The sequence below is a fragment of the Thyridium curvatum genome (genome assembly GCF_004353045.1).
Source record: "Thyridium curvatum strain D216 chromosome Unknown NODE_69_length_225005_cov_99.022861, whole genome shotgun sequence".
Lineage (NCBI taxonomy): Eukaryota > Fungi > Ascomycota > Sordariomycetes > Thyridiales > Thyridiaceae > Thyridium > Thyridium curvatum.
Genome location: NW_022156824.1, coordinates 24,785 through 46,519, shown reverse-complemented (window position 1 = coordinate 46,519; position 21,735 = coordinate 24,785). Strand labels below are relative to the sequence as shown.

Genomic DNA, 21,735 nt, shown 5'->3' with positions numbered 1-21,735 from the left:
CATTTCATCACTTTGTCATCCTCCGATATTGACTTGCGTGTCCGTCACGCTGTGTCACAAGTCGAAATGACCTTGGTCCGCGCGCCACGGCCAGAAGGTCAGCATGCAATGCACTCCAGGGCTAACCCGAAGACAGAGTGCATGATTGTGTCTTGGTGGCCCAGTGATCGTGAGACACACTTGAGCTGCCATCTTACCTCGAGACCGGATGAGCTAGGCAATTGACTGTTGCACTACTTCTCAAGAAGAGACGGGTGCCTTTGAGGATTTCACGACATCGATGGCGACGAGGAAACCAAAGAAAAGGCCCGTGATCTAGCCCGTTGCTGTAAGTCATCGAGAAGAGAGTCGCTTGGAGCAGATAGCCGGGGCTCTGCGATCGGACATTTACTTACCACTAGAAAGCCCACGGCAATAGACATCATCTCCCAGCCTCCTGACAGGGCTTTGCCGTTGATCAGTGCTTTGCGGAACCGCCAGGCTCGTGCAGTGCCGAGCAGAATGGTGACAATGGCGGCAGAAAAGCATACACTGGCCATCGGCTTGCCTATGGCTGAGTATCCAAAGCCTTCATCAGACTGCTGCAGAGCAAACAGTTGGGCAACTAGAACACCGACGTTGGCTAGCATCACAGACGTGCGGAGATAGGCCAAGTACGTGCGCTCCAGAGCTGGTTGGGAGATCAACGGTCAGCAAAGCAAAGCCCTACAGGTGCTATTGGACGGCGTGGGATACTGGAGGGCTTTTCACCTAGGTGGTCACGACATGCTTTGTGATCGACCGCAACATTGACGTGCTCACGCCATAGCCGTGCTATTGCAGAGCGATTCTTGTCGCTCCGCACGGTGGCGGAGGATGTCCGCCGGGTGATGTCCGTGCCAGGGAGGCTTGTCTCGGAGGATGAATCCGAGTCCGTGGAACTCGATGATGGGTGTGCGTGCTCTTGCAGGCTCCGGGCATCTGGGGTCCTGCTACCACGCGGTTTCTCCCTGTTGGTCGGCTGGCCCAGCTGATCCAGCTCGTGCGACGATTCGCCTTGGTGTGCATCTTTGAACATGGCTGCGATGCTTGACAGGGGTCTTCCGAACACGAGCGGCTCCGCGGACGGTCTTGATGTCTGCGGAGTCGGTATGATTGTTCTGTCGCAGGCATTCGAAGCGGTTCAAAATATCAATTCACGATAACATTCATTTCAAGAAATGCGTGTAGGTAGTCTGTATTCGTCACATGGAGCCCTGACTAGTGAAGGTGGGCCTCAACATGCTTCTCCAGAAGCCAAGACCAGGGACAAGTGCGGTTGCCGGTTGGGCTAGTGTCCAGAATGGAAAGGCAGTACCGATATCGTTACCGCCCCGACAGCCGACATTCATCTTTTCGTCCATCATCATCCCATCATCAAACATCAAAGTGTAACACGCTCGTCCTCGTCATCCCCGACAATATACTCCGTAAAATTCTGATGCGCCACCAACAACGCCTTCGCCCACTCCTTCGATGCTGTCGAAGTCGTTACTTGCGCATGCGGACCTGGATCGGGCAAGCCTCGGCTCGCTTGTCGGAATGTTGCCGTTTCGTCCGTCTTGTTTACTTGGATGCAACCAACCTCCGGAGTATCTACGAATGGAGAGCCATCCACCAGGCCTCCAGATGGCTACGATGAGCACGTCGAGCTTCTTCATGCCCTTTGCGATCCACAGAAACTCGCGACCAGTGCTGACCTGTGTCCGAGCTTAGACCTGAGACAGGCAAGACAGGCTCACGGGCAGTCAATGCCTTTGCTAATGTCATGCAGACGCAGATTTGTAGGGAGCTTGCCCGAGGCATACGGAGTAGTTAACTACTTGCATGTCCAATCTCGATCTTCGCAGAAGCGGGACTGGCCAAGTGCTCTAATAAGCTTGAGGACCCTGGGCAGCCAGGGTGTGGTGACCTTATGCACGGAGCTGGTTCATGGAAACAATACTCTCCGAAAACCTGGTACGCAAGATGCGATGTTTCATCGCAGTCCTATTCTCCGCGACGTTTGTTGTACTGCTTCCGTTCCCCAGAACCACAGAACAGGACTAGACGGTTCGTATAGCACCCACAGCACAACCACGAGTTTGTCAGGTGTGGAACCTGCTTCTCGAAAGATTCCACGTGGGGTAGAACGCCCCGACGGAAGCTGTTCCTGTGATGTTGCGACAGCACTTTTCTGTCATGGCTGTCTTCCTCCATCGGCGATCGACGAATCATTGCTTGGTGTGAACTCGCGAAGGCCCAAGGCCGAGGGTGTGTTTTAGTCATGCCATCCTGATAAAGACGGTGTTGCAATGCACGCAAAGTATTAAATCAGTGACAAGGCTAATCCATCTAGTCTCACCATGCAACCAATCCGAGGCGATCTTGCATCATGACCGGCCCGGACTCCCGCAGCCAACAGATCCAACGCGAAACCTTCGGGGTTCAAAGACTTGGCCCTCCTTGGAATTCGGGGCTCGCACGCCTGAAGAGGTAACATTTTCAGTGGCTGAGTTGTGAGGAAGCCGCTTCAACTGCATCAATTATCGCTGCGGCTGGGCCTTGTTGACTGCCGATCTGTAAAGCCCAGTCCTGCATTTCGGCCACACTGCTCGGAAGACTCGCCTTCTTGATACAACGTAGCTGCTTCATTAGTGCAGATCACCAGCTTCCAGCTTTTCGGTTTCGCCAATCTTTGGCCCATTCAAAGAAGGCGACCAAAAGAGAGACAAGGATCAAACACTTTGTTTTCACGGGAAACCGGCCAACATAGACTGACCAGACTGAAGGACCTTGGCACGTGCATGCTCATCTCTCTGACACGCTGGGCACTCCGTCTTGTTCGTGTCCCCGGAGGATCTTGATACATAGCGGTCAACCAACATCGACAGGGCAGGGAAGGATATGCAATCGGCCAGGGGAGGTCAAGGTGGCGTCCCGGAGAGACCGTTACTAGCCTGGTCTCCGTTCTTCCATATCACTTCCAGACCCCACTTACATACATCGCATCGTACCTGGGCTGGGAAAAAGCGGGCAGAGTAAGACTTTCTCCATGCCAAATCCGCCGGTTTTGGGAGAGAGGAACGGGAACTTTTTAGTAGGCACTAAACCCCTAACAACTCCATATTGAAAATCCTGACATCTGGCCTAGGTAAGCCTAGGATATGATCTTCGTTTTAACTAGATGCCTGGGTGCCTACAGTTCTGGCGCGATATGCAGAACGGATGCAAAGGACCAACCGCTAACTGAGCGTCTTGTCGGTATTCCCTGGACCAAGGGGACAAGTCCATACGCAAGAGGTCCTGTCCGTCATCTGCAACCCGACCTCCCCGTTGATAAGTTCCATGACCGACAATCATGTCGAAACCCACCAGCCCAGTTTCTGACCCCCACATTGCCAAATGAGGTCTGCATGACCGGTAGGAGGTGAGGAGGTAGGTACCGGCAGCTCAGAGGACGCCTCATGCTCCCTCCTGGCACACGAGTAGGCCCTCTCGCCGTCCGGGATACCGTACCACCGCTCACACGGTCCGTCCCTACCGATATGGCTATTTCTCCTGCTAAGATCCATAATCAAGTCACCATTTAGAGATCAGTCAAGTGACGACCGCTGCTGCTTAGTTTCAGGGCAACGTCGGACAACACCTGTCGTGGTGTCTCCACTCCCTCACTCGTTCGGCGGCTCTCCGGCTTTCCCACTCTTCTGCTTGCTTGCTTTTGATCAGAGTTGAGCGTTTCACTGCGCCTTCACACGCACATCTTGACATCTGAAGCCTGGTGAAAGCCTCATGCCCTATACTCCTTCCACCTCTTCGACCGTTTTAAACCTGGATCACCCGTTTCTTATCATCTTCCTTTCATCATACGTGATGGTTGCATATCTTCCACACGACCAAAAGATTCAAAGACAGCCTGTGCTCTGACTCGCGTCTGCTTCCCGCCCCGAACTCATATTCAGCCGCCCAATATCGGTAGACGAGCAGTCCCGCGTCTCGGCCTGCCGATCCCAAACATCTGTAAGCCGTATATAGGGACCAGCACGGCCAATAACCTTCTCCTTGTCTGCTGGCTGTCGAGCCATGAGTCTGACGGTTGTTGTTGTTGTTGTTGAAGACTCAAATTGTCCCCTTTATTCTTAATTCAGACGACATATCTGCTTGTTGCCAGGTAACTCAGAGTTCCTGTATCTTGTCGCCGCATTAGAAGTCTGAGACCCTTCCTTGTCGAGTTGACAGAATGGCAGCGAATACTGTCTCTCTGAGAGAGATGGATCTGGACTCAGGCATCGACCCTAATGCGTCCCCCCTGGACAGCATGGGAATCAGTTCAACCCCGAATACGGAACTATCGCCGCCAGAAAGCCCTTTCGAGGGGTTCAAGGGGAACCGGGAGGCGGCTCAGGCAAAGTTGTCCAAGTTGACACAGGAGGAGAAAGTATACCGCCACCATGATCCCCTTGGACACGTAGACCGGCTCTGCTGACAGGCCAAAAAGGTTTCCCTTCTCACAGCAGCAGACTTCTGGCGAACAAAGTCGATTCCGTCCAAAGGTGTACCAGCTGCCAAGACCAGCGATGGTCCGAATGGTGCCAGAGGAGGCATCTTCGTCGGGGGCACTAAGGTGAGCAGCCAAGCAGCCCCTGTGCTGGAATTATCGTGCTGACTCTCTGGCCAAGGCTGCCCTCTTTCCTTGTGGAGTGTCATTAGCTGCAACATGGAACAAGGACCTCCTGTACGAGGTTGGCCAGCATCTTGCAGACGAGGTCAAGGCAAGATCGGCCAACGTCTTGCTGGCGCCGACTGTCTGCATGCATCGTCATCCCTTGGGCGGCAGGAACTTTGAGTCATTTTCGGAAGATCCCCTGTTGACAGGCAAGCTGGCTGCGCAGTACATCCGAGGCATACAGCAGAAGGGTGTGGCGGCCACAATCAAGCGTAGGTGGCCCCGTGATTCGTTTTCCCGCGAGACGACCGTCCTCTAATGCCTGTTCCTAGATTTTGTTGGTAATGAACAGGAGACCCATCGGTTGACCATCGATTCGAGGATCGGCGAACGTCCCTTACGCGAGCTGTATCTCCGCCCGTTCGAAATCGCGATTCGAGAGGCTAATCCGTGGGCGGTGATGTCCTCGTATAATCTGGTGAATGGAGTCCATGCTGATATGCATGAGCATACCCTGAAGGACATCCTTCGGGGGGAGTGGGGTTATGACGGGTAAGGGGCATAGTCAAACCCGAGCGAAATGAGAGATGCTAACAGCGTTCTTGTTAAAGTACTGTCATCTCTGACTGGGGCGGCATCAACTCAACTGCCGAGTCCCTAAAAGCAGGCTGTGACATCGAGTTCCCCTTTTCTACCAAATGGAGATTCGACAAGGTCCTCAAGGCTTTGGAGGACGGCGAGATTGATCAACAAGACATCGACCGCGCGGCGGAAAATGCATTAACATTGGTTGAGAGGGTGAAGGGCAGCGACATGTCCGAAGAGCTACCTGAGCGGGAGGACGACCGGCAGGAGACGAGGCAGCTTATAAGAGAAGCAGGCGCCCAAGGGCTGACCCTCCTCAAGAATGAGGGGCAAATCCTGCCGATCAACCCAAGGACCGCCAAGGTTGCTGTCATCGGACCCAATGCAAACCGGGCAATAGCCGGAGGCGGTGGCAGCGCGAGTCTGAACCCTTATTACAACACCCTGCCACTCGCGAGCATCCGGAACGCCTCCCACCAGGACGTCATCTATGCCGTTGGATGCCACATCAACAAGTGGCTGCCGGTAGCATCGCCGTACTGTGCGGCCAAGGACGGCAAGCAAGGAGTCACCCTCGAGTGGTTTGCCGGCGACAAATTCCAGGGTTCTCCTGTCGTCATTCAGAGGAGAGCCAACACCGATCTGTTCTTGTGGGACTCTGCACCACTAGCTCAGATCGGGCCCGAGTGGTCGGCCATTGCGACAACGTATCTCACGGCTTCCACCACTGGCAAGCACACCGTCAGCTTCATGAGCGTAGGCCCCGGAAGGCTCTTTGTCGATGGGACGCTCTCTCTGGATCTTTGGGACTGGACCGAGGAGGGCGAGGCCATGTTTGACGGATCCGTCGACTATCTGATCGAAGTCGACATGGTGGCCGGCAAGCCGATCGAACTCCGGGTGGAGATGACGAACGAGCTCCGGCCGCTGGCCAAGCAGAAGCAGTTCAACATGACGCACAAGTACGGCGGCTGCCGCATCGGATTCAAGGAGGCGGACCAGATTGATTATCTCCAGGAAGCCGTCGAGGCCGCCAAGGCCGCAGATGTCGCGGTTGTCATTGTTGGTCTCGACGCAGAGTGGGAGTCGGAGGGCTACGACAGGCAGACCATGGATCTGCCGTCTGACGGGAGCCAGGACCGTCTCATCGAGGCTGTGGTCAAGGCCAACCCGCGCACTGTCGTTGTCAACCAGTCTGGCTCTCCAGTCACCATGCCGTGGGCAGACAAGGTGCCGACCATCCTCCAAGCCTGGTACCAAGGGCAAGAAGCCGGCAATGCTCTCGCCGACGTCCTCTTCGGACTGAAGAACCCCAGTGGGAAACTACCGGTAGGTGGCAGTCCATGTCTTGGCCGTTCCAATGTCGATTTGATCTCGGGTACTGATCCTCGTGGTTCTCTCTCCAGTGCACATTTCCCCGCCGGCTCGAAGATACCCCGGCCTACCACACCTGGCCTGGCGAGAACCTGGAGGTCGTCTATGGAGAGGGCATGCACATTGGGTACCGACACTATGAACGCGTCAAGGTCGCTCCCCTCTTCCCCTTCGGCCACGGCCTCTCCTATACCACGTTCGAGTACGGTCGCCCATCGCTGAGCTCCAAGGTCTTGACTCAGGGAGGCTCCTCGAGCACGATCGAGATGATCCTGGCCGTCAGCAATCTCGGCGACGTGGAGGGCGCAGAGACGGTGCAGGTCTACGTCCGCGACGAGAAGTCGAGGCTGCCGCGGCCCGAGAAGGAGCTCGTGGCGTTCGAGAAGGTCTTCTTGGAGCCGGGCGAGACGAAGCATATCCGCATCTACCTGGACAAGTACGCGGTCGGGTACTACGACACGTCGATCTCGCGATGGGTTGCGGAGGAGGGCAAGTTCAACGTCCTCGTGGGCGCCTCGTCGGCTGACATCAAGTAAGTCGGCTTTCTGTGACCCCGCGTCGCTGCCGTCCTCGCCCATGTCATTCGCAGTTTAAGCGAGGTAATAGTCTAGGACAAGACAAGCTGACGTATTCGTGTAGGTTTCAAACGTCCTTCGAGGTCAACGAGTCCTTTACTTGGGTCTTTTACTAGAGCGGACCAGGTCCCTTTGATGCATTATTTCTCGGGTTTTCCTTCACTTCAGTCCTTACTTTGCTTATTATACCGTTCTTTTTCCCCCCTTTTCAAACTCTCAAATTTTAGACTGGCTGGGCATATCATGGTTTGGGGAGATGGGCATATGAGTCTTATGAATTTCCTTTCTTCACCGTCCTGGAAACTGACTACGGCCTTTGATGGCCGCGGTTCAGCATTAACATGTGGAATTCGCTTTTTCCTGTTCTCGGCTACTTGATACTCATTTCATCCCCGCAAGATTACGCGACAAGCAACAGTAATGATATTTAGTGTTCAAATTGAAATAGTAGGGAAAAACTATCCATCCCCTACGGCAGCAACGCTCGCAAGAATAAGTGTACCATTGATCTGATCTCTGTGAAGGGCAGACTCATTTGGTCACCTTTCTCCGAGGTTGGACACATAATATCGAGTTCCTCAGCGGAAGGATGAGTGATCATCAATCTCTGATTACCTACCTAGGTATGCAAATGCCTGCATTTCAATTGCCTAGCGTGATACTGCGTAAGAACCCAGACAAGGGGGGCCTGAACCCACAAGTCTTGTTTCGAGGCTTTTGACAGGGCAGGGCGGCAGGGGAATTGATGGAAATCGAGTCAACTGCCGTCGTGCCGTGTTCCGCACGCGCTGGGAGTCAGCGATGGAGGTATCAAATGATTACCTAGACCAAGCACCAAGAGCCCATCATCAAACTCACCAATGTTTGCTCTCTGCCCCCCTTTGCACTAGCGAGCTGCTGCACGACATGCTGCATTGCAGGTGCATGCTTCTTGAGCCCCTTTTCCCCAATTACAAAGGACCTAAAGTGTCAGGTCTGTCATCCTCGGGATGGAAGGGCCAGAAATCTACAAGTAGTGAACACCCCAGACCCCAGTTGGACTCGTGGCATTAAAAAAGGGCAACTAAAAAGCGGCGCGTGGTGGCCGCAGCGTTCCAGCCCGCTAAAATAAGCCCCATTGGGTGGAGGAGAGCTCCGTTATTCTCTCGCTGTCTTCAACCTAACACCAATGCGGGCCATCCATCCCAGCGCCATCCTCCACAATTCGAGATCGTGGCGTCTTCCCCCCCCCCCTTGCCCCTTTGTCCATTCATCCATTCTGTGTTCAATACCTGCCGAGCTTCGCCTGCAGCGCAGATGACGCTGGACCACACAGTCCCCCCCTTCTCAGACTGCTCGTCCTCCGAATCCCGCGCGTACTTCACAGTCTTTTCCTGATCTCCTGGTCCGGCGCCGCTCCATCTCACCAAGAGGAAGGACGAGTAGTGGGACGGACTTCTTGGATTACATATACCCGGGCATGGCTGCCGCAGCAGCACCCTACCATGGCGTCTCCGCATAGCAACGGCTTTCAGTCCTCGTACCCGTACCAGCCCAAGAGACGCCGCAACGAGAAGTCCTTGCTAGAAGACCTGCCCGACAAGGTCGAGCGCGCCGCCCGCGTGCTCTGGAGCTTTGCTCGTGGCCGCGGCCGCCGGATGGCCCTCGCCTTCGCCATGGACGCCCTCCACCAAGTGCGCCGGAACCTGACGGCCCGCAGGATCCTGAGCTTCCCGCACCTGCTCGTCGTCCTGTGGGTGTTCGTCATGCTCTGGGGAGAACGCTGGGTATTTCACAGCACGGTGGAGCGGTGCGACTGGAGCAATTGGGAGAGCTGGGTAAGGTCCTAGCCCTTGGTCTACATAGTTCGATTCGAGTCGCAAGCACGAGAGCTAACCAGTCGCTATGTCTTGCGCGCGCGCAGCCAAAGGAAGCCCAGCCTCATCACCTCGTCTTGCTTGCCGACCCGCAACTCATCGACCCTCATTCCTACCCTGGCCGCCCGTGGCCCTTTAGCTCCCTGACCGTGACGATAACGGACAACTACATGAGGAGAGCATATAACCAGTTGCAGCAGCAACTACATCCAGACACGATATATTTCCTTGGCGATCTATTTGACGGGGGGAGGGAATGGAAGACGGCGCACGGCGAGTTCAAGGATCCTGAATGGGGACACCGGCCGAGCCACGAACAGAAACATGCAAAGAGCTGGAAGAAGAAATACGGGGAAGACTTCTGGTTGCGCGAATACGCGAGATTTGGCGATATCTTTTTCGACCCCTGGTCCAAGTCTGGAGCCGCCGCCGGGAAGGGCCAGCGGGGAAGGAGACTCATCGCGAGCTTGCCCGGGAACCACGACTTGGGCTTTGGCTCCGAGATACAATTGCCTGTCCGAGACCGATTCGAGGCATACTTTGGAGATGGCAATCGGGTGGACGTCATCGGCAACCATACGTTTGTCTCGGTAGACACCGTCTCGTTGAGTGCGGATACGTCTGAGGACTCCCAGGTCACCGATTTGAGAAAGATTTACCAGCCGGCACAGTGGTTCCTGAACGGAGTGGACTGGAACAAGAGGAAGGCTGTCGCCCGGGAACTCCGTTTTCAGAAGGGCGAGACGGAAGAAGCGCAGTTCAAGCACCGGATAGAGGATCTAGCAAAAGCCGATTTCTCCGACATGCCGAACCTTGAGGGCGAGAAGGGACAGGCGGATCTCCCCACCATTCTCCTCTCGCATGTGCCCCTATACAGGCCGCCAGGCACGCCCTGCGGGCCGATGAGGGAACACTGGCCACCGACGAAACCGCCCAAGGGCCAGAAGGAACCCGTCAACCCGGACCATCGGAATGCCATTATAGTCTCGAAGGGCTATCAGTACCAGAATGTCCTCAGCGACGAGGACTCGAGGAAACTCGTAAACAAGATAGGCAACGTGGTGCACGCTTTCTCTGGTGACGATCACGACTACTGCGAGCTCGTCCACGACCAGACTCAAGGGAACGTGAAGGAGATCACGGTCAAGAGCATGAGCATGGCCATGGGCGTGCCGACACCTGGCTTCCTCATGGTCAGCATGTACAATCCCATCGACGGCAAGGGCAACCCCTTGCCTGGCGCGCCAAAGCAGACGCTGCAAACGCACCTGTGTCTCTTACCCAACCAGCTCTCGACCTATTCGAAATATGCCGGGCTCATCTTTGTCTCGCTCGTCCTGGTCGGCCTCCGCGCCTTCCTGGTCCCGATCCTCGGCCTGCAGCCGTTCGCCCTCGAGCCGCAGTCCGCCACTCGCGGCGGCAGCCTCCTGCCACTATTCAGCAAGGCCAAGGCCGAGGACAGCGACGGCCGCGACCACCACTCCTCCGGGGCGTCGGGTTTCTCTGCCGGCGGCCACCATCAGAATGCCTACGCATCGACGCAGTCGCGTGCCTTCTCCAAGGGCGGCGGCGGCGGCAACGGGTACCTCGGGGCCAAGAACCACCACCACCACCAACACAAGGGCGGCAAGCACGGCGCCGGCAAGAGCGAGAACCGGTGGGGCTGGGGCGCCGCGGAGGACAGGGGGCCCAAGATCGAGATCCGGTACGACGACGACTACATCTACGACGGGGGCAGGTGGAAGGCCGCGTCGCGGGTCCGGGGCCGCGGCGGCCGGAACGTGCCGAGCTCGACGATACGGGCCGTGGGGAGGGAGTTCTGGACGTCGGCGTGGCGGGTGGCGTGGATGGTGGTCGTCTTCTGGGGTTACCTCGCTTATAAGGGGTGAAGAGAGTGAAACCGAAAGAAGAGCGAGCGTAAGGCGTATACCACACACACATATATATACACACACAAAACTGGGTTTCATTAATATCGGGGAGAGGTCATGGGATATGCATGGAAGGATAAACGGTGATATTTCTCTTCAAAGACAGACAGCATGGTGAAATTCTCCGGTATTTGGATCATGCGAGACAGAGCGCGGATTTGTTGGGTCAGAAGTGAGCTCTAGCATATAACAGCGGTCGACTCATGGGTGTAATTTATCGTGTATCATAGAGAACTGGTATAAAGTATGGAAGAATAGGGTATTGCGTGAAGCACGTCCTTGAAGGCCCTTCTATGATGTCCGGATATTGTGTAGAGTTGCATCTCCGAAAACAGGATAGGCATTCAACAACTATCAGTTTTCTTCTCCTGTGCGGTCGGTCTTGATAGAGTCGACGACGGCCTTGTTGCCATTCTGCCAGGCCAGGTTGACGGTCTGGCCCCGGATCCTCCAGGGGTTCAGGCCCTTGGCCTCGAGCTCCGGCACTCGCACCATCTCGAAAGTCGCTTGAGCCTATCCGATTGGGATTAGAATCTAGTCGAGCTACGATTTTTTTCAAAAAGAAAGAGAGTACTCACCCCATTCTGCATGATATGCCCACCCGGCACCGCCTGCACGACCATGCTCGCCCCGCCCTGCGAATAGGCCTTGCACGTCTCCGGCCGGGCTTGGCCCGCCCCGGGCTGCGGGAGCTCAGCGAGCACGGCGCTGCAGCCATGTCAGAATCAGTCTTTTCTTCTTCTTCTTCTTCTTCTTCTTCTTCTTTCCCCCCCTTCTTTTTTCCCTTGCCCCCCCCTTCGTGGCTACACTATTGCTTGTAGGGGGCCGTGTTATCGGACGGAAAGAGAGGGGGAGAAGGGGAAAGCCTGTTACGTGTACAAGTGCTGCTTGCCGTCGAGGCGACGCAGCATGCCGATGAGCTGCGTGGTCCAGGCGCTGGCGTCGATGTCAAAGGGCTGCCCGCCGAGGATGGAGGTGTAGTCTATGTGTAGGGTCCCGGGGGCGAAGACCTCGTTCGTGAGGCCGGCCTCGTCGACGGTGTCGTAGTACCAGGCCTTCCATTCACGCCAGGCCCCGCCGGCCCCAGGGTTAGCATCTATTTGACTTGCAGTGATAGAACAGTCTAGGAAAGGTGACAATCTGACGAACCATTTTGGTAATGGTGTCGTGGACGTTGGCTCTGTCTAGCAGATAGGTCTGGATGTCGTAGGACGAGGCCATGGTCGGTCCAACTGGCGGCAAGGAAGCTCAAGTCTGGAAGGAGGGGATGATATTGCAGGATGACACGAGGGTGGCCTTTGAAAATATGTTACTGGAGTGAGACAGCGCATAGTGTCACAGAGGAAGCGCGAGACGCCATTCCGGTCTTATATTTTCTCCCCCGCATCATCCTCCCGGCAGAGACTTGGCACGCTACTGCTGCTGCTCTGCAGCACCTACTGTGGTCAACCTCTCCTGATACTTTTTGCGTCTCTCTTAATGCCATCAAGGCCTTGTGGAAGCCCTTTGACACGGAATTATGCCGGCCTGCCGAGCGTGAGACCGGGAGATTCCCCAAGACGCCGGCCCTGTTAACTCCGGGCGTTCGGAGGTTTAGTGGGGCGAAATCGGGCTGGGGTTGCGCCGTGGAGTCGGCGGTCCGAACCAACCAGACCGCACGAAACCCATCTAGCTCAAATTCAGTCAAAAAAAGAGCTGCGTCGTCATCGGAAGAGGTAGATGACTGGTATTAGAAATGAGAAAAAAAACCAACAGAGAAACTATTCCATCTACGGATTTAACTCTGTAGCGACGCAACCTCCGAGTGGTAAGTTGTAGCATGGAATGGCCAATAAGAAGCTGAAGGAGCGGGAATGATTTTCCTATTTTGGTTCGAGCCATGACTACTAGGATCTTGGCCATGGAATGACTTTCGGGCCATCAGGAGGTAAAACATTATATCTTCACATACATATATAAGTTTCGTTCCAGTCGAATCTCGAATCTCGACAACAAACCCATGACCTTATCATCGCTCTCATCAAACTTGCTCGTCTCTACCGCTGAAACCTTCCGTACACACTTTGACCCGCCATCGCCCTCCATGCCTTCTCCAGCGAAGCGCTACCTCATCACCGGCGGTACCGGCAAGGTCGGCAGTCGCGTCGCCGAGCAGCTCGTCACCTCAGCCGGCGTCCCGGCGGCCGACGTCCTGGTCGCGACACGAGACCCGGCCAAGACCAAGGTGCCGTACGGGACCCTGGTCGCCTTCGACTGGTTCGACGAGACGACGTGGCCGGGGACGCTGGCCGGCGGGCCCGCCATCTACATCATCAGCCCGGGGACGATGGACCCGCTGCCGACGGTGCGGAAGTTTGTCGGCTTGGCTCGCGAGGCCGGATCGCGGCGCTTCGTGCTGCAGAGCGGGAGTCCCGTGCCGGAGGGCGGCCCCACGACCGGGGCCATACAGAGGTACCTCCACGAGCTCGGGGATCAGGGGCTCATCGAATGGGCTTCCCTGAGGCCGACTTGGTTCCAGGGTAAGTGAGATCCATCGGCCGTGCAAATGTTTATTCTTTGATCTTTTCTACTTGATATTACACTTTTCTACCCGTTTAACTTTGTCCGCAGCTTAATGATACACACTAACATCAAACAATAGAGAACATGTCCGAGCAGGAAGCCAGGAGGATTACCTTGAGGGACGAAGGCAAATTCTATTCAGCGGCAGGCGACGGCAGGATCCCGCTCGTGTCTGTCCATGACATCGCGGCCGTCGCCGTGGTCGCGCTGACCCGGAAGGAGCCGCTCAACAGTGACCCCTTTGTTTTGGGCCCGGAGCTGCTTACATATGATCAGGTAAAGGTGCTTTGTCAACCACAATGACCAACTGGCTGACACGTCGGACAGGCGACAGCGATCATGACAGAGGTGCTGGGCAAGAAGATCGAGCACGTCAAGATTTCAGAGCAGGAGTTGGCGGAGCTGTGGGTCAAGGTCGGGCTCCCGGCCGAATACGCCAAGATCATGGGGCAGATGGACACGGGCATTAAGCACGGAGCCGAGGAGAGAGAAAGCAATGCGGTCGAGGTGCTGACCGGCAGGAAGCCTCGGACATTTAGGGAGTATGTCATTGCTGAAAAGGCTTCTTGGCTTTGATTCAAAATTGGCATGCAAAGATGAATTGTCATAGATCCGTGAACAGAGTTGAGGTTAGTACATCCCACTCGACCTGCTCCTAGGGTTCCGAATCACCTAGGTAGGCAATACACATAGTCAATAGAAAATGCGAATGCGAGGATGATTCCGGGTCTAAGTCTCCGACGATGTTCTTCCGCCTGGCGGTGCGGGCATTGTCGTCATGGGCTGCCTAGGTCAGACTCCAAATTAGTTCGTCTTGCCTGCATTCATTCCGCGAAGTGGTGATGTCGAAGACTCGAGCTGGTCCAAAAAAAAAGGGTCGGAGGAATTTCATGCCAACGGAGGGCGGATTTACTGGATTTATTCACCAGGCTCAGGTCGAGCTAAAGTAGTGCAGCCCTGCAGTAAGACGGCGGAGGATGCTACGCTACGCTACGCCTTACGGATCGCCTAGTAAGGCAAATCGCGTCGAGTCAATCCTCTCAAGTCTTGGACTACGGAGTACATGATTGACAGCGAGACGAACGTGGAATAACTTGTTGCTGGACACCCTCCGCGATCTGAAAAAGCCGAAGCATCGATAGCATCGATACAGCGCTGTAACAAGCCGCATGTCGAACACGCACTGGCGGGTGTGAAGGGACTGTCAACCTTGTGGGGGCCCTTTCTCCCAATCTCACGAAAGCGAATGCGAAGCGACGCCCGGCCAAGCTTGCGGGTAGCAGTGGGCCTGACCTGACTCCCACCCTCGTGGTGTCACTCCGGTTCCGTCTCAGACTCGGGTATCGGACAGGGGCTGTCTGCTGGAATGAGTACCTAGCCTGATCCGAGGGCCATGTTGTTCTCCGTTGGAGGAAATATTTCGACATGGCCTCTCCTCGTCCTCCATGCCATGTCTCCGAGCCTCGATGAGGACTATATATCAAGGTTGATCATGGCACAAGGTGTTGTCTGAAGGTTTGCAACGACATCTTACGTTGCCGCAACACCAGAAGTGAACGTGCACCTCGCCGAGCCTGGAATACCTTTTAAGAAGAGTCTCTCTTGGCAGATAAGCAATGTCTACCGCTCCGACCCGCGAGACCGGTGGCGATGCGGGCGAAGTTAGCTCGGCCGCGTCCGTACAAGCTGCTCCGGCGCCGCGTGTGCCATCGCCTACGACCGACATCGACGCCGGCAAGATCGAGGTTGTTGATGGCAAGCCCGTCTGGAAACCCACGCGCCAGTTCCTCCTAGCCTTTGGCTCCCTCTGCATCGTGGCCCTCGCTATCTCCTTCGACGCCACCAGCCTCTCTGTCGCCCTGCCCATCATCAGCACGGCCCTCGGCGGCACGGCCCTGGAGGCCTTCTGGTCCGGTACGAGCTTCCTGTTAGCCACAACGGTCCTGCAGCCCACGACGGCCGCGCTGAGCCACATCTTTGGTCGCAAATACGTGAGTATAGTGAATCTGAGGACCCCTATCAGTCTCTCAAGGCCCCCAAGAGGCGCTGACGCAAGGCCTGGCTGGCGGTACGTGGGATAGTTGATCTACATCACCTCTGTCCTCTTCGCTGTGGGATCTCTGGTTGCCGGTCTGGCGCACAACTTCACCGTCATCCTGGTTGGTCGGAGCCTCCAGGGCGTCGGTGGAGGTAGTCTTCTCGCTCTGATCGAGGTACGTGCTTGACTCCCCGCTGCGCAGCACTTGGTATACACAGAAGGGCATGTCCTCTAACAGACCGCGCCGCCACGACACACAGATCGTCATCACCGACCTCGTCCCCCTCGCCTTCCGCCCCACCTGGTTCAGCCTGCTGTCCGCCGTCTGGAGCGTCGGCACCGTCACCGGCCCGCTCATCGGCGCCGGCTTCGCCCAGAAGGTCACCTGGCGGTGGATCTTCTACATCAACCTGCCCATCATCGGGCTCGGGCTCGTCGCCGTCGCCCTCTTCCTCAAGCAGGCCAAGATCCCCGGCGGCATCGTGCAGAAGCTGCGGCGCTTCGACTGGGTCGGCTCCGCGCTCTTCACGGCCGCCTCGACGGGCTTCCTCTTCGGCCTGACCACGGGCGGCGTCATGTACGAGTGGTCCTCGTGGCGCGTCCTGCTGCCCCTCATCGCCGGCTTCCTGGGCGTCGTCGTCTTCGGCTTCTGGGAGATGCGCTACGCGGCCGAGCCCATCATCCACCGCGACATCTTTGTCAACCGCGACATGGTCATCACCTACGTCACCACCGTCATGCACGGCGCCATCCTCTGGTCCATCCTCTACTTCCTCGTCCTCTACTACCAGGCCGTCAAGTTCTACACGCCCGTCGTCTCGGCCGTCGCCGCCCTGCCCGAGAGCCTGACCGTCGCCCCGGCCGCCATGCTCGTCGGCGTCGTGGCGGGCGTCACGGGCCGCTACCGCTGGGCCGTGCACGCCGGCTGGGTGCTCGCCACGGCCGGGCTGGGCATCCTCATGCTGCTGCGGCCCGAGACGACCGTCGCGCAGTGGATCTTCATCAACATCCCCGTCGGCCTCGGCACGGGCATGCTCTTCCCGGCCATGACCCTGACCATCCAGGCCGCCTGCGAGCCGGCCCTCAACGCCGAGGCCGCCGCCTTCTTCTCCTTCCTGCGCACCTTTGGCCAGTCCGTCGGCGTCGCCGTCAGCGGCGTCATCTTCCAGAACGTCTTCCGCCAGAAGCTGCTGGCCATCCCGGCCCTCGCCGCCCGGGCCGACGAGTACTCGCGCGACGCCACCATCGTCGTGGGCGTCATACAGAACATGGCGCCGTCGCCGGAGCGGGACGCCCTGGTCGGCGCCTTCAGCGACGGCCTGCGGATCATCTGGGCCGCGCTGCTGGCGTTCGCGGCGTTCAGCTTGATCATCAGCTTGGGCATCAAGGGCTACTCGCTCAACCAGGAGCACGTCACCCGGCAGGGGCTGGTGGTGGACGAGAAGGAGCAGAAGCGGAGGGAGCAGGAGAAGAAGGAGGACTCGGTATGAGAGACACACGCCCACTAGAGAGCTGAGGCTATCATTGTTTTGTGACGAATGGTTTTTTTCTTTTTACCTGTCTCATCTCTTTGATATACATCTGCGAGGCGTTTTCACAGGACATTAGGTACTTTTGGATAGACTATATTTTGTAATAGGGGACCACTGGCGAGCATCACTTGATCCCAGCTCGACTCGATCAGAATTAGACACATCACTCAAATTTCGAGGCACTCCTTTGAGCCTTTGTTTTTGTTGCATGTTCAACCACGCGAATCTCAGATCGTGCGCTTGTGTATAAGTGTCTGGTATCATGAGTGCGAAAGGCTGCAGATCAACCTACTTTAGTGCCCTGAGGGTCTACTCCGTACCTATTTTTGCCGTCATAGTGCTAGGCTAATAATGCACACCATGGCAGCTGTCCAAGGGTGTCAAACCAGTTCCGGGTCTTGAGGTTCGCGTCGTGTCGTGGCAGATCGTCCCGCAAAGAATAACATGGACTGTACCATTTAGCTGTTATGACGTCAGCCGACGAGGTTCTTGGATCTGCATCTTGGATTCGAAACGTCGAGACAGGGACACAGGAGCAAACACTCCGTGCCAATGAATTGAAATATTTATTTCGCACAAAGAGTGTTGTCATGAACAATCGTTGCTTCAGCTACCCGAGATTAGGTTCCGATGTTCATCGTTCATGACAGCCCATGGCTTCCTCCGCGTTATTGCCACAAGAATTGAACTAAGAAATGGACAAAACGAAGAAAAAGTAGGAGGGGAAAAACAGGAGATTAAGAAGAGGAGACAAAAAGACAAAAAAGAGAAAGACTCATTCGGCCAGCGCCACTCAGTGGAAGACGCATCATGCCGGCCAATGTCGCCGCCCAGCGACCGCGGTCCGAGACACCCACCAGCCGGGACGGTCCGCAAGCACCGGAGCAGGCGCCGGAATGGAAGCCACCAGCGCCGCACCGCGCCGCCCGCGAGCGCTTCCTGCACTCCCTGCCCTACTACTCGGGCCCGTACCCAGTCGGCTACCTCGAGATGGAGCTGCCCGCTCGGGAACCCCGGACCTTCTCCAACATCAAGCGCAACCACCGGCACGCGCTGCGCCTCGACACCGTCCTGTTCTCCGTGTTTTACCCTGCAGACTCGAGTCAGAGATCCGGACCAGGCGACGCGGTGGTGGCCGGGCTTCGGCGCGCCTCTTCGTCCGTACTGTCGCGACCTCAACTGTCGGAGGAGCAGAAGGCAAAGAAGGAGAAAAAGCAACGGGCCAAGGAGAAGCTCAAGACCGGCCGGCCCTCGAGCAACCGGGCACCCTGGCTGCCGCGCCCGCGGGTCCGGACCTGCAAGGGCTACGCCAAGTTCTTCAACATCCCGCACCTGCCCGTCACGGCCTACATCGCCCTGACGTCCATGTTCACCAAGATCCCGGCGACCATGAACGCCAAGCTCGCCAAGCTCAGGCCTGCGGTGGATGATTCTTGTTCGGACGCTGCATCCAGCGACGATGGCGATGGCCAAGAGCTTGGCGGCTTGGGTGGTGGCGGGAGCCAAGATGCGAAGGATACCAGATTCCCGGTCATCATCTTCAGCCACGGCCTCGGCGGCTCCAGGACCTGCTACAGCTCCATCTGCGGCGAGCTTGCCAGCCTGGGCTATGTCGTCGTGGCCATGGAGCACCGAGATGGCAGCGGGGCGAGAACATACGTCAACATGCCGCTCGGCCAGGAGTCGCAGAACATGGAGGAGAAGGGTGTCGACGATCTCAAAAGGGCCAAGACCAAGAGACAGCAAAAGCGAAAAGGCTACTACGCGGTGGACTACATATTCCCCAAGGACAACGCAGAGGATACATCCCCACACAACGACCGAGGCGTGGACAAGGAGCTGCGCTCCGCCCAGTTGGAAATGCGGCTCGCAGAGATCGAGGAGGCTTTCCATATGCTCACGGTGATAAATAATGGGCATGGAAATGATGTAGAGGAGCGAAACTTGCGGAGAGCAGGAAATGCTGGGTCAAAGTCGCAAGGGCTCGAAGGGCTGATCTGGAGCGACTGGCGCGAGCGGCTATGCTTGCAGAACGTCACGATGATGGGACATTCATTCGGCGGCGCAGCAACCGTACAGGCGTTGAGACGAGGCCATGACCAGTTCCCATGGATTGGACAAGGCGTTGCGCTGGACTGTTGGGGTCCAGCCACGACCGTCTCACAAGATCGCATTAGCAAACCGATGCTGTTCATCGGATCTGAAGCGTTTATGCACTGGGAGGAGAACTTTGATCAGATCTGGGCTATATGCCAGGAAGCCCGCGAGAACAACATTCTCTGTTGGATGTTGACGATCCGGGGCTCGACACACCTGTCACAGAGCGACTTTGCGGTCCTATACCCGAGGTGGCTTTCTCTCTTGTGGAAGACCATAGTGCACCCAAAAAGGGCGTTGCAGCTCACAATCATGCTGACTATTGACTTCCTGGGTCTTGCGTCCATCCCTGAGCCGCCCCTGAGCCATGGGATATGGTCTCGAGAGCGCCTGCTCGAAGAGGCAGAGGTACAGACCGAAGTTCCCACGGAACACCGGCCCCCGGACAAGTGGATTGCTGCTCGTCTCAAAATCGATCACGAATTTTCACTTCGGATGGCCAAATGGTTACGCAAGTACAACAAAAATACCGACAGGGAGCTGCCGACCGACGCATCGGGGAAGCCGCTGCTCGGCCTCGAGAATTGGAACAAGGGCTGCGAGATTTGGATGCATCTGAGCCCTGATCAATCCCACGTGGAGCACCTGCGTCAACGTGATGTGTTCAAGAGCTCTAGGCGAAATGAATGACCGTGTTCTGGGAGGCAATGAAACCCGGTTCCCCAAAACTGCCGGCTCTCGAAACGGGGATGAAAGTCGAGGAATGCTCACATTTATCCAGCGCTCGTCTCGTCTGATGAGTGAGTCTGCTGTAATTGAGCTGACGACGCCTCCAGTGCGTCCATTATTGCATGGCCAAGGTCAAGAATCGGTCCGCTCTCCACGACGGAGCAGGTCTGACCGTCTCGACAACGTCAAAGATGCGGCATTTCGAGTCAAGATGGCATGTGTGTGTGTGTTGCAACCCGGTGAGAGGAAAGTGGCTGCAGGACAAGGCTTACAATGTATCGAGACGAAGGCGGACTGCAGCTCGTCATTGCAAGCTGGGGATGTGTCCATGGGCATGGGTGATGCAACCTGGACTCTCTACGCAGACACGCAGGAGTGAGTAGCGAGTAGCGAGGAGGTTCAATCAAGAAGCGAGCCTGTAAAGTTTTTTCCCCATGATCCTCAGCGGCCGGGCTTTTATCCGCAATTAACAGCCATATATCCTCGGGAAATGTGCCTCGCAGGCGGCGACATGATTAGTGGCGAGACGACACAGTCGAGCCACTGGCGTACTATTATGCATCTGATCAACCGAAGTCAAATTAAGAGAAGTAAAAAAGAGAGAGAGAGAGAGAAGGCGTCCCGGCGACGATGTCTGACTCGACCAGCCATTATGGTAGGGATGGCACTTTGGGTACGTACCAACTGAGGCGCTCGCCAAAGACATTGGAACAGTCGAGCCCCGTGCCGCAACCATTGGAAATGAGAATGCAATCGAACAGCAAGTAAACAAAGGCAGCGGATACTAGTCTCACAGCTGAGATGTGACTTGAAAGGCATACTGACCGCCGTGATGAGCACAGTTATGATGAGAGGGTGGTGTTCGCTCCCAAACACGCACGGTAAATCGTTGCCGAGAGGATGCAAAGCGCACCCACGGTTTGGCAGCTTGGCTCCAGTGCTTATTTCACGATCTTGGCATTGGCGGCGACAGTCAAGCCTTGCTTGGGGGCCTGGCCGTGACCGTGGAAATTCTGACGACTGGCTAGGCTGGATGCCGAGGCAAGGGCTTGAGCTTTGGCTCAGGAACGCGCGTCTCAATCTCTCCTAATCGGAATGTCTTCACACGTCTTGACAACCACGGCTTGCGGGGAGTTGTTCTCGGGACCTGATTTGACGACAGAACTGCTTGTCTGGGGCAGGGCTATATCCCCCTGACGGCTCGATGTGACTGCAAGTCATCTTATTAGTGATGACGACTTAGGAGTGCGGCATGGGGAGAATGTTCCTTAGGTTCCCAGTTCCGGTAATAGGAACGAGGCATATTGGAGGGAGACTCGCAGTGCCGGCCCGGTAGGAGAGGAGGATATTAGGTCGTCCAAGGCAGTGCGAGCAGCGTCGATTGCTTCATGGCTTTGGAAATGGCATCATGCTCTCTTGTTAAACCAGGCCTTGGCTCTCTGCAAGCTTGTGTAGTGGGCGCTGACAATGGCCACTGCCGAAGATGATGGTTGTCTGTGGATCTACCGGGCTGACAGGACATGAGTGGCAGGTTGACAGGCCAGATTTGACAGGCTGGACCAGCTCGGGAAGCAGAGCCGTGGTCCAGTACAATGTTGACTGTTCCTGCCAACTCCGATCTGATACAACCTAATGCTCCGATCGAGCCTTCTTCCCCTGGCAAGATCGCCAACACCCCCGTCCACCAGCGGGAAGGAGCATGACAAGGAGCATGAAGGAGGGAAGGAACTTCACAGGTGGATTTTCTATTTTCCACGTCCTCTTCATGATCAATTTTGATCTGGACTTTGGCC

The 21,735-nt window shown here is 56.3% G+C and overlaps 7 protein-coding genes across 7 annotated transcripts; 5 read left to right on the top strand and 2 right to left on the bottom strand.

Moving 5' to 3' along the window:
* Positions 1–240: 240 nt before the first annotated feature.
* On the bottom strand, positions 241–1,057 carry E0L32_009473 (uncharacterized protein; the record flags this gene model as incomplete). Its single annotated transcript, XM_031144441.1, has 3 exons — positions 241–315; positions 396–670; positions 751–1,057. 3 exons carry the CDS (start codon positions 1,055–1,057, stop codon positions 241–243), a joined length of 657 nt encoding a protein of 218 aa, XP_030990992.1.
* Positions 1,058–4,315: 3,258 nt separating this feature from the next.
* Positions 4,316–7,313, top strand: E0L32_009472 (uncharacterized protein; the record flags this gene model as incomplete). Its single annotated transcript, XM_031144440.1, has 7 exons — positions 4,316–4,435; positions 4,487–4,621; positions 4,677–4,935; positions 4,996–5,215; positions 5,275–6,577; positions 6,655–7,154; positions 7,262–7,313. 7 exons carry the CDS (start codon positions 4,316–4,318, stop codon positions 7,311–7,313), a joined length of 2,589 nt encoding a protein of 862 aa, XP_030990991.1.
* A 1,368-nt stretch (positions 7,314–8,681) lies between these two features.
* Positions 8,682–10,942, top strand: E0L32_009471 (uncharacterized protein; the record flags this gene model as incomplete). The annotated part of the gene is made up of 2 exons (XM_031144439.1): positions 8,682–8,986; positions 9,043–10,942. The coding sequence occupies 2 exons, from the start codon at positions 8,682–8,684 to the stop codon at positions 10,940–10,942; spliced, it is 2,205 nt and encodes a 734-aa protein (XP_030990990.1).
* A 396-nt stretch (positions 10,943–11,338) lies between these two features.
* Positions 11,339–12,136, bottom strand: E0L32_009470 (uncharacterized protein; the record flags this gene model as incomplete). The annotated part of the gene is made up of 4 exons (XM_031144438.1): positions 11,339–11,497; positions 11,563–11,692; positions 11,858–12,080; positions 12,130–12,136. 4 exons carry the CDS (start codon positions 12,134–12,136, stop codon positions 11,339–11,341), a joined length of 519 nt encoding a protein of 172 aa, XP_030990989.1.
* Positions 12,137–13,067: 931 nt separating this feature from the next.
* Positions 13,068–14,122, top strand: E0L32_009469 (uncharacterized protein; the record flags this gene model as incomplete). The annotated part of the gene is made up of 3 exons (XM_031144437.1): positions 13,068–13,503; positions 13,626–13,822; positions 13,874–14,122. 3 exons carry the CDS (start codon positions 13,068–13,070, stop codon positions 14,120–14,122), a joined length of 882 nt encoding a protein of 293 aa, XP_030990988.1.
* Positions 14,123–15,162: 1,040 nt separating this feature from the next.
* E0L32_009468 (uncharacterized protein) lies at positions 15,163–17,074 on the top strand (the record flags this gene model as incomplete). Its single annotated transcript, XM_031144436.1, has 3 exons — positions 15,163–15,537; positions 15,628–15,759; positions 15,803–17,074. The coding sequence occupies 3 exons, from the start codon at positions 15,163–15,165 to the stop codon at positions 17,072–17,074; spliced, it is 1,779 nt and encodes a 592-aa protein (XP_030990987.1).
* An 852-nt stretch (positions 17,075–17,926) lies between these two features.
* E0L32_009467 (uncharacterized protein) lies at positions 17,927–19,903 on the top strand (the record flags this gene model as incomplete). The annotated part of the gene is made up of 1 exon (XM_031144435.1): positions 17,927–19,903. One exon carries the CDS (start codon positions 17,927–17,929, stop codon positions 19,901–19,903), a length of 1,977 nt encoding a protein of 658 aa, XP_030990986.1.
* Between the last annotated feature and the right edge of the window lie 1,832 nt (positions 19,904–21,735).